Below are 12,280 nucleotides of genomic sequence, written 5' to 3' on the forward strand. Positions count from 1 at the left end.
CTAAGCTAAATTACATGAAATGCTAAACAAAAGTATACCACAGTTCAGCAGTGTTGCCTCAATGTGGCTGACTTCCTGGAATCCCAGTAGAACAAACAATGTGATACAGGACATGAAGAAGTTTAACCTGCATTAAGGTAAAGCCTGAGCCAGTGGGTAAAGTGCTTTGCAGCATGTCACACCAGCTAGCTCTGCAGCCCAGTTCACTGCCAAGGCTGGAACCAGCACATACTGCCTGACCCACACAAAACCTGACACAGCACTACCTACTGAGGGCAGTGCCAGAACAACTCTGGGCAGGACTGTTAAGACTCAAGCACAAACCATATATCATGGTAACAATTCTAAAATGAAACCACTGGTGATCTATCTTTTATTTTATTTTCATTTATGATTTTAACATCCCACTAGGGCTGCTCCTTGAAAGTCGGAGAATAGAATCATTAGAGACCCCTGAGTTGACGGAGATTGCTTCAAGTCGAACAGTCATTTTGTTTTTTGTTTTTTTTTTAATGCTAGTCTTTGTGCTAGTCAGTGAATTTCTAGGAACGTTTTAGTTCACAGATTTTGCTGCGGAGTGAGCACTTTGACTTTCATGCTACTCTTTGGTACCAGCAGTTTCATATATGCAGGCAGCGGCATGGAGGGATAGAGGCTGCACTGTAAGGTGAAGGAGTGGTGAATTTACAGCTCACAGTAAGTTAATAGGTTTATATCTAGTGTCAGCAAAACATGTTGTGGCCCTTTGAAATCCGTTGTTAGCTTATTTTAAAATTACCTTAAAAATTGTAAAATAAAAAAAAAAGAAAGAAAGAAAGAAAAAAATCAAAAAAAGGAAATGACACAACCTGATTTTAAATATGTAATTATGGTAGTCAGAAATAGCCTATAATTTTTACCAGCTTTAAACATGTTTTTTCTAAATCTACTAATTACTTGCAATTTGTGAAATATTTTTTACCAAGTTGCTCGTTGCCTTTTGCCCATTTTTTGAAAAAAATTGCACAAATTTGCTCAGGGCTCAAAGCTTTAAATACTTGTGAAATGCATCTGAAAGGAGCTCCAAGTTTCAAAGGGTTAAACAAACAGAACTTCCGTGTCTTCCTGCTGACAATTTGCAAAGCTGCTGTGAAGCAAATCTGAAGGAAATGAAACTACAAAAATCATGTCATATAGACCAGCGTTGTTGCAACTTCCTCTACTTTCGCAACCTTTCAGAAATTCGCAGATGTACAAATGTTGTAAAAACAATGTGTGCAAAGTTGTGCGTACAGCTACGTAGGCATAAATGTAAACTGTGATGATCGGTCAAAAGCTTTCTTTACCTGACAGATGTAATCCCAAAGTCATAACTGTTAACTGTACAATAAAAAGATATAACGATTATTTAGCTAACTGCTAACACAGAAATGTTAAATACACATTATGATAATCTGTGTTCTGTATTCTGATCACAAGAATCAGTGACATTTTACCTTCTTAACAGCCATAGAGGTTAACAAATTCTTTATTTGTGGCCTGATCATTTTAATTTTTAAATGTCAAGAGTAGTTTTATGAATACAATTTTCAAAAAAGCCTAGTGGGCTCTGCAGCCACAGCCACAATTTAGCTGTGTCTGGTGGCAAGTGTTCATTTCAAGGCTTGCTAATGATAAATTGTGGCTCCACTGTCAACAATTTGAGTCCTAATCAGCAAACAGAAACCACAGTTCCAGGAATTGCTCAACGAAATGGGAACACCTTCTATCAATGACAAGACACACCCTCCCCTCAGCCTGCCCCACCCACATTCTTTCACTGGTGTGTAACCTGGTTTCCTCTCAATGACACGGCGATAAACGACCTTACAGAACAAGTGTTGCTACCAGCCCTGAGGAAAGAACTGAAAACTGGTCTGTAGCAAGCTTTCACTGCAACGTTTCATGCTTTTTTTTTTTATAACTGTGAAGGGTGACATCATGCAGTAACGTCACTGGAGCTTCCATGCCTCTTATCATGGCTATTGTCCGGTACGGAAGCCTTGTTTACAAAGGCAACATTTATTTAAACACCAGACAAAGGAAAAGAGCCTGCAGAGAGAATATTATTTACACACTGCTCTCAGAAATAACATTTTCAGTTTGCTTTGTAAAAAACTGAAATCTTTCTTCTAGCGCACACTCTTCTTTTATGACAATATCAGAAGATCCCATGTAGCAGACTTGAGATCTAAGAGTGAGAATTAACCGTTTGCCTTTCTTTAAATCGTCTCTCTAATCTCCCTAAACCAGACCGAGGTGTGTTCATGTATTAAGCAGAAGAGGAGGGTTATCCTCTATCATTACACAATAGTTTTCTAGACAGATTTGTGTGCACGCTCTCGCTCTCTCACTCTACCGTCTGTCATCTATTCTGGGATCAGCAGGAAGTGCTTTCATTCACAATGAACAGCAATCATAAAACAGGAAAGAGTGGCGTGGCCTCGTCACAATGAATATGTTACCTCTGTTCCTAGGAATAAAGAACAACAAGCACAGACAGATGTTGCACTGCTGGACCACATCACAGTCTGGTCTGTCAGACTGGTTTGCTATGGAAACCCTCTAGTAAAACACTGCTGAGGCAGGCTAATGCTCCTGTGACATCAATGAGCAGGAATTTGGGTGAAAGCAGGTCAAACCAGTGGAGCTACAACCAATGTGGAAAATCATTTAGTCGTTTAGTCTATCCTGCTCTGGCCTTAGTGCCGCTGCTTTTAGCTGTTAGCACAAGCTTTCAGGGGTAGATGTAGCCCAAAACTTCTGAGTACATCGACAGCTAATAAACAACAGTGTAGCGAGTGAAGAGAACAACACAGACTGGACAGCAATTTAAAATCTCTCACACCAGTGAGCAGAAAAATTTGGATAAAATCTTGGTCACAACTTGGCAGTGATGCATACCAATCACCTCATGTGCATGAAATGGGCAACAGTTTGTGTTGTTTTGTATTTTCTCGTCGTACTGTATATAAGTACATCACAATATTTAAAATAAAGTATTTATATTTATATTTTTCCCCCTAAATCTACAATTTTTCTGCAATATGAAAGACCAAAACATGCAAAGTTTTCCCTACATTTTTAGAAAATAAATAAAACCAATTCGTTCAGGGTTCAAAGGTTTAAATACTTGTGAAAGCTGTCTGAACGCAGTATAAGAAAAGTGATGTTGGTCCAGGTTTCAATGGGTTAAACCTAGTAAAAACACTAAATAAATAGTTTCACTTTTAAAAATGTGTGTTTTTCTGCCACCCTATAACTGGTTTGGCCTGTGATACTTCAGGTGTACTGCGTCTGGCATCCAAGGCATGTGGTGTAAAGCTTTCAAACAGAAAACAATGCAGTCAAGAGGAAGACTAACAGAATCAATTTACATGAGGACCTGAAGGCTGACATTTCAGAGACTACAGCAGATAGCCAAGTGCAATGGCAACAACAAATTGCCAGGAAGAGGCACAGTGACTCACTATTTCACTGTGCATTACTATCATTAGTCCCTTGACAAACCATTAACTCAACCTCTCTGCCTGACTCTATTCAAATGACTGTCAGAACTGCATCTTCAATGACATGACATTATAGTAGGGCATGTCCCAAATTAGTGTCTCTGCAAGGCAATATTTCAGCACAGGAGACAGCAGAGTTGCCATGCAAATAAGTAAAAGAAAGTGAACCTCACTGAAAGTTCATAGGTTAATTTGAACCATTAACAGTTTTATAGTGTCAGGAGATGAGTGCTATTTCCTGCTCACTCACTGGATGTTTTACAGCAGTTGGACCAATCAGTAAAGTTAACATGATGATCTACTACCACTCACAGGAATGAGTTGACATACACTGTGCCACAACCACTGATAAAGAATGTCCTAGTTGACAATTTTGTACATGCTATCAAAGTCCATATCATGAAATTAACAAAGTCAATGAGCGATAAAATCAGCAGCTGTAGCTCTGCACCACTGCTGAACATTTAAGTGGAAACAATAGCATTCACATTCTTCTTCTCCACCTAAAAAAGTACTGTGGCCAAGCACACAAACACCCCAAGCTGCACTTTTTATGTCATAGATGGACTACGTGCGATAGACCCTCACTCTGAGGGCAAAGCAGGAGTTCGGATCATAGGGCAGGACCCTTCCATGTTATCAGCTCCATTCACAGTGTAAGCAAGTGCACTGCATAGAAGAACCTCACCACATCAACTCAAGTCTAAGTCCACACATGCTTTCATCAGAAAATCATAACTACATGTTAAATTAAGTAATGAAAATTTTTGTAAGGAAGTTCACGTACAAATACACGGTTCAACGTTACTGTTTTTGACCAGGCAGATTGGTCTGCTTGCCCGAAGTTGATTTTAAATTCAATTTTTAAAATGTTTTATTTATTTTAAGTGATCAAATAATAAAACTTGGAAACCTGATGTGCCTTAAAAAGAATTGACCCTCTTTTATCGGGATTGATCTCCAACTTTTTGCAAGCTGCTCCATTTGTTGCTGGAGTTTTGCTTACATTCTCTAACGCCAACCAACTAAACTCCTGTTTAGCAGATAATTAAACAGCTTGATTGTGTTTCATTTTATAAACGTTGTCTTTAAGTAGAAACATTTTCAAATAAATGCCTGATCTATCAGCACTGATGAGAAAGCAACTAAATGGCTCATCCCTTGCTTACTTCCATTGACAGCTCTGACAGCAAACAGTCATTTAGTTCAGAGGTCACCATGCTGCCTCACAGGGAAGTCAAACCTAGTAAATTCCCATTAAACGCCATAAAATTGAGCTGATGGCTGCTTCTGAATCCTACAGAGATAGGGAATTAGCCAGCAGGTTTTAACTATTCCTAACAACCCTAGGGGAGTCCCATCTGTTGGTTTAACCTGTATGCTCTTCCTTCAAAGGAAAGCAGCATCTTGCTCAGCAGAAAAAAAGCCCTGTGTATGTCCCGCACATGTAAAGTTCAAGGCAGGGCAGGGAAGGATGTGCTATGTAATGTGCTGAGGCTTGCAGCACTTCACTGCAGAGCTCCACAACAGGAAACCAGGGACCCATTGTCTACCAGGACTGAAACAACAGGCCTGCCCAGTGCTGCCTCCTCCACCACCATGTGACACTGGTGGGGAACATGTGACCAGCCCAGGGGTGAGGACCAAGAGGGCTGCCTTTACTTTTAGATAAAAAGAAGGGGGAGACGAGAAAGGAATGCATGCATTTCTGGAGATCATCCATCTCCACTTCGGGCCAGTTCTGCTGAGGTGGTTTTTGGGACTGCAGTTTCCTTTTTTCTCACAAATGCAAGCTTTATCTTACATTTAGACAGAGCTGCAGAATGTCAAGTGCACAGCAGATCTGTATCCTCACAGGCCTGTCACGAGATATCAGCTGGTCAGTTACTGGCTCAGTTCAAAGTGCAACATGCAAACCTTGTAAGGTGAATATTTTAACGAGCATGGCACCATAAACTAATGCCATTCCCAACAAGCAAAAAGTAGGCATGTAATGATGTGGGTATTTACCACAAACAAATTTCATTTACTATCAAACACCAATGAAAATTGGAATTACATGCATTTGTTGTCAGTACTGCCAGATCTCAAGTCCCATGTTTTTATAGTATTCATGGAACCGAATCCTTTCTCAGACCACAAACATTTAACGTAACTACCAATTACACTAGTTCTTCTTTATGGGAAAATTTGTCAAGTTTGCACATGCTTGCATTAGATAATACAACAATAGTGCTGCAAAATCATACCAGTCTGAGTCTTATTTATTTATTTGGTTATAACATTATTTGATTCACAAAATTAATTGCTGGAATCTGAGGATACTGTGTCAGATAAGTAACTCCTAATAGGTGTTTACGATGAAAAGAAAGTGAAGTTCAGCATTCACTATGGATAGCACAATTATTTTAATGTTTTCCATTGTTTCCTTCCCCAAAAAGTTCTGACAACTCCTGGTTTGTCTACAACCAGTCTAATTATCTGCTTATGTGGCTAACTTTGTTTTGATGAGATGTGTTACAATAACATGTCATTATGGACATATATGTGAAATACTGTAGTGAAATGTCACGCTGTGACATTTCACTACAGTATTTCCCTCCATATTAGTTCACTCCCTCCATATTAGTTCACTCCCTCCATAAATCATCCACAGTAACACTGGAGAGGAAGCCCTGCTTACTAAATACTCTATGGAAGCTTTTGTCAATAAAGGAATAGGCATCGTGTTGTCATTGAATAAACAGGATCAAGAGCCATTTTTAATTATTACACACAGCTCACTCCCAGGCAGGGATGGGTATCGAGAACCGGTCTTGATCAGAAGTGTTACACTGGGCAGTAGGAGCTACTATTGTAACAGTCATTCATTTAACGTTAAATACGGTTTGCCAGGATAAGTGTACAAAGTGGAGCGCAAGACGAACTGAGTGCATATACTATGTTCTGTGGGGAAAGATGTGAAGTGTATTTTACATGACATGGCAATTAAGGTTCTTAACTAGAGTCTGCACTACACTATATAAATGGATGATATATAAAAATGCAAGCTATGCAAGTTGACCGGATGACAGAGGACACACAATTGCAAAGTTTAGGGGAGAGGGAGGGAGGAAGACAGAGGGAGCGAGCACAGACCAAGGCAAATGTGAGCTTTTAATCTGTGATAGGCGACGTACAGCTGAGTCTGTATTAGCTCCCTGCAATAGGTCCAGAAAAATTTAAATCCTGCAGAAAATGTCAATTATGCACATAAGCTCCATTAAAAAAAAGAGAAAAAAAAAGGTTTTAACAAATGATTAGCATTACTTCAATTTGGACATATTTGACTATTTTAAAAGTTCATCTCAATGTTGCAACAGACAATAAAGAAGTAAGATACAGTATCTTGATATGAGTTTTATTACAATTTCACCACATTTCAGTGAAATGGACAATAAACTTATCCCCAAGCACTTGATACTTCTCTTTGGTTATTAGAGCTGCATCGACTAGTCAATTCATCGATCAGTCAGTTAAGAAAATTAATTGGCAACTATTTTGAAAATGGATTAATTATTTCAATGCCATTTTCAAGGAAAAACATTTGCTGTGTCAAGCTTCTTAAATGTGAGAATTTGCTGCTTTTCTTTGTCATTTATGATGGTAAATGAAGAGTCTTTTGGTTTTTGGCCTGTTGATTGGACAAAAGAAGCATACTGAAGATGTGACTTTGGATTCTTGATACTGTGATGAGCATTTCCCACATATTGTTTAACATTTTTAATAAACTAAATGATTAACTGATTAATTAATTATCAACTGGAGCATTAGTTGATAATGAAAACAATTGCTAGTTTTGTTTTATTTGTTTTCTAGTTTCATTTTATTACTAAAATTTAAACTTAAAACCCTTTTTTTAATGAAATTAAAAACAGATGGAGAGTTAAGTTTTAAATGAAAGAGATCAAGTTTGTGTAAAAAGTCTCTCTTTCGAAAATAGCTTGAATAAAGGTGAAATTCTCCATCCATGTGCTTTTTTTTCTTTTAATACTGTAGATAAGCAAACGTATGTGATATAATTGTAAATTTTCTTACCATGGTAAACTGGCATACCGCTGACATACAAAGTTGGACAGCTTCAGAGGAGATATGCTGATACTACTGAACATAGACCTTTTAAAACCACAACATCTGCTAGCAGCTTAAACTATATACAAAATTTAGGTTTTTTAGTTGTTATACAAGACTTGGTGCAAATAAGAGATTTAATTAAATCCCCATCACACAAGACAAAACTAAGACCTAAAAATCTAGTTTGTAAAATGATAATGCAACTGTAATAAATTGATCGCATCAGTCTATTGGAGAAAATCCTCTAAAGGACATGGGTCTAAAATTAATGAATTACATAGCTTTAAAAATTACATAGCTTTCAGGGCAAACTGACAGTAGTGGCCCTGTTGATCTCTTGTTTGCAAAGCAAAACTCAAAATCAAAGTATTTAATGAGCTTCAATTTACAGTATAGGTGGTAAAGCAAACCTGGCTGGTTGAAAAAAAAAAAACCCCTGCTTAGCTGAGCATGCATACTCAATCGCTGTGTGAAAAATCATGACAGCACCAAAGCAGCCATAAACTAATGTCAGGTTGGTCTCTCCAGGATTTTGTGACTTTTTTTGTGGTTTCCTTGTGGTGAAGAGCAATGCCAGCATCATGTAGTATCTGACTTAGAATAGTGACTGTTTACCCTGACACAGATTTTCGGTCATATCATCCAGCTCTAACATGCATGATCTGCTCAAGTGATGTATGCTGTGAAACATGCATGAAACAGCATATGCAGGTCATGCATTAGTGATAGTTGCCGGAGATCCCTTGGAAGTTGATTAGTTACACAAAATGACCTTGTGACGTGCAAATAACACAAATCAGGGAAAGCACACAGTTCATATCACAGAGAACTATAGTGCACTTACAGTGCATTAAGTAATTTGAATAAAATGGAAGAAAATATGCAAAAAATGTACATAAAAGTTAGACATGAGTATGAATAACAAGAAGCTATTAGAAGTTTCATGTGAAATACACTGATTACTTGAATGAAATTTAAATACTTAAGTTACAAGTGTAATTTCACTAAAAGGGTGAAGTGTGGGGACATGATTGTGCATGCCTCTCCCTCGGTTGAAGATTAAATATTAGTTCACTTTTAGTTCACAGTACCCACAGTAATTCAGCACTTCTGTATTGCTGTATTACTCCCACTCCTGCAATCAAGAGTTAACAAAGGAGTCAAAAATCTGTCCATAATCATTTCATTGTAACTGTATGCACAAAAGACCTTTGCATAGCTGAAGCTCGGCCTCCATATAATCTCTAGTGATAGGCCTACATATTAACTCATCAACTGCTGAAACTAAGATGGCCTTGACACCAAGAGATGTGACTTATGAGAATTTTTACATGTTTCTTTTGTTTTAACATCATTGAAAGCAAACAAAAATGATAGAATATGAGGACAGCATGCACCTGCTGTGAGAAAGAACAGCTCAACCTTACTATTCTTGCAAGATTTGTAATAAAAGTGACAGTTTTGTGGTGTCAGGAAACAATAAGACCAGGAGGCCTGTGTTCAAACATTCACTCTGCTGAGCTGTCCTTGAACATGATTCTTAAAGCCACAATCTACTCCTACCATACCGACCATGACCTCTGACCTCACATCAGTATCAGTGTAAAAACACACTTATAATTAGTGAGTGTTGCACATGGACAGAGCCGCTTGGAAATTAAGGAAAACTATGCAAGACAACCAGGATCACAAGTAAATTGTCGATAACAGTCATCAGTCTCATGAGCCTGTGAGGCCCAAAGCAGATTACAGATTAGGCTAGAAAACAAATAAAAAGATTAAATAAACAAATTATTTTCCTGAAGCTGAGAGGTAGAGAGATCACATTTCTCATCTGAGGCTTGGCTGAAACACCCAAAGTCACTATAATTTATTCATTACATCTTGAATGTCAGCACTCTGGACAGCTTAGAGAGCCATGCATGTTTCCACTTCCTCCACAACTGGCAGTTTTATTAGGGTTATAGTAAAGGTGTGGCCATTTAAACCCAAACGCAGGCTCAGTCCACGCAGGCCTGAATGATCAAGGAAAACACCTGCTTTTCCAGAGTTACAAAAATGTTTAATACCAGCTTTATTACCATATCAAAGGGGAGAGTTTGACAACAGCAACAGAAGTCAGTGAATATTTGAGCCTCAGCCAACTTCGACAAAGTCATTCAATATGTGTAGCCGGATAGCAGAGGGACAAGCCAGCATACCACATGACCATTTCTACAATCAGCCAACGTGATATCCTCCTGAGGTCGCATACTCACTTTCAAAGTAAAAGGACAATGCAAAACTTAGAATGTGTCAACGCCACACAAGTAACTGTAAAAGAGTAAATATTTTCACTTTTTCTGTTCAGCTGTCATGTAACTACGTTGTGGAAAGTAGTGTGCAGAATGTGGTTCAACCATGCCACTAAAAGATAATAAATAGCGTTTCAATTTAAAGCTGTTCTAGCAATCCTTCACGAAAACTGGCAGTGCCTATTTTTAACAAGTAGTGTGTAATGTTACAGAGAATGAATACTTACTATGAGAATGTGTTACAGCTGTCATAACTTACAAGAAAGGACTGGGAAAACCAGTGGTGGAGGAAGTATTTAGATCCTTTACTTTGATAAAAGTATGTGTACCAAACTGTGAAACCGCTCTGTTACAAGTACAAGTCCTTCATTTAAAATGTTACTCATGTAAAAGTTATTAAATATAATCAATGTACTTTAAAACATGCCCACTTCAGATAAACTGTAGCAGGAAACACCCCAAAAAATTAAAAATTAAATGATTAAATATCTATCACAAATACTAGCCAATTCATTTTAATTAATGAGCTAATTGCCTTTCATAAGTATTTAAACCTTTGAACTCTGAGCAAATGCATGTGCTTTCTTTCAAAAACATAAGAAAAAAAGGCAATAAGCAACTTAGTAAGAAATGTTCCACAAAATGAAAGAAGTCAGTAGATGTGGAAAATTATTTTTTTAAAGCCTGGGAAAAATGTCATGTGAAAAAGAAAAAAGGTAAGGATAAACTATATTTTTTATTATTGTAATTACATTTTGAAAATCATTATAATTTAAACACTTTAAGCAAGTAATTTCCTTTCTGTCTTTTTCTTTTTAAAAATTTTATTATGATATCTGTTATAATAAATTATGTGAGTGTGTTTAATAATACTTTTTGTCTTGATGTCTTAATGTCTTGATTTATGTGTGGGTTATGTCTTCATAACTTGTCAATAAAAATACTATTTAAAAAACATATTTTTATTTATTTATATATTTTAATTGTTTTTCTTTCTTATTATTGTTATTACATTGGGTCATTTTTTTCTTTGCTCACTTCCTTCTTGTGGCTTTGAAAGAAATCAAGCCAATTTTCCCTTCTTTTTAAAATTTTATTACACTATTATTTGTGTTTATTTATACAATCTAACTAATTTTCCTGTCGTTATTATTATTATTGTATCTTTTTTTTACTCACTCTCTGCATTCTTCCCATGATTTTAAAAGAAATCAAGCCAATTTCTTCAGGTTTTAAAGAGTTAACTGAATAGGCTACATTTTTTAGCTGTACTTGTACAAACTTTTGAGTTGTTCACTTTACAATAAAGCGTCACATTTTAGAAACTGATGTTTTTTATGATAAAATGCTAATTTGTAAAGAAACTAGCAAGTGGTGAATTAACAAGTACTATATTTCACCTGAAATGTAGTATAGGGGGCATATAAATAATAGTCAAAGAAAGTACAAGTTCCTAAAATTTCTACTCAGTACAGTATTTGAGTGAATCTACTGAGTTACATGCCACCAATACGGATAACACAACATTTCAGATAACGACTTAAAAGCAAAATAATAATGTGTATTACAGACTTTCGTCATTTATATCACGAACAAGGGTGGCTACTCAAACTGTTAGCAAGCAGGCTAGATGCTAACTAAGATAAACGTCATCCACCCTGCCAAGCTAGTTAGCATAGCCTCGCGTAAGCTAACTTGTTAGCAACTTGTGTTAGAAAACTCTCTGGAGCCGCTGAAAATCTCGTCGCGATTACGACTGAAAGGCAAACTTTACTTAACAATTTAACCATTCATTCATCCACATACCTGCAGGTGCTCCTGAAAGCGAATAGGCAGGATCTGAGCCATGGCGGTTCCTCTCTCTCACTCTCCTCCGGTTTCTACTAATGCTAACAAACTACGACTTCTTCTCTCAGATCCTAGCCGGACAGCCAGGGGGCCTCTAGTCTAAAGTCCAAATTAATTCAATCTAAGCGTTGTGTGAAGCGTGCTGTCGGTGTGATGGTACTTTTTTATTCGTCCCCAAACTGTTTACTTGCGGGCTTCCCCTGGCTAACGACTGACTGCCACTACACCGACTCCCCGGACCTGCAATGGCGGTGGAGGTTGGTCTGCAGAGAAAACATCCCGGAAATGGAAGTGCACTCATCACGGCGGATGAATACCGAGTCACACTTTTTTTTTTTAAGTGCATCACGGCGTGTGTAATAACTGTTTCATTTATAGATTTTAAAATACACAATATATATTCAATGTTATCTTTGAAGCGCCAAACAGCGACGGGAGAATTCAACATAAAAAATATAGAACAATGAATGAAAAGTGGAACTACTTCTTTCTGTTCGC

General features: G+C 37.4%; 1 protein-coding gene across 2 annotated transcripts in view; it reads right to left on the bottom strand.

Annotated features, from left to right (window-relative positions):
* cltca (clathrin, heavy chain a (Hc)) overlaps positions 1–12,043 on the bottom strand; it is a 48,144-nt gene extending 36,101 nt beyond the window's left edge. For both annotated transcript variants that reach the window (XM_042499164.1, XM_042499163.1), the window contains exon 1: positions 11,741–12,043. In XM_042499164.1, coding sequence (XP_042355098.1) covers positions 11,741–11,782 — 42 coding nt within the window. In that variant the 5' untranslated portion in view covers positions 11,783–12,043. The remainder of the gene's footprint in view (positions 1–11,740) is intronic.
* Between the last annotated feature and the right edge of the window lie 237 nt (positions 12,044–12,280).

The sequence above is a fragment of the Plectropomus leopardus genome, chromosome 13 (genome assembly GCF_008729295.1).
Source record: "Plectropomus leopardus isolate mb chromosome 13, YSFRI_Pleo_2.0, whole genome shotgun sequence".
Taxonomy (NCBI): Eukaryota; Metazoa; Chordata; class Actinopteri; order Perciformes; family Serranidae; genus Plectropomus; species Plectropomus leopardus.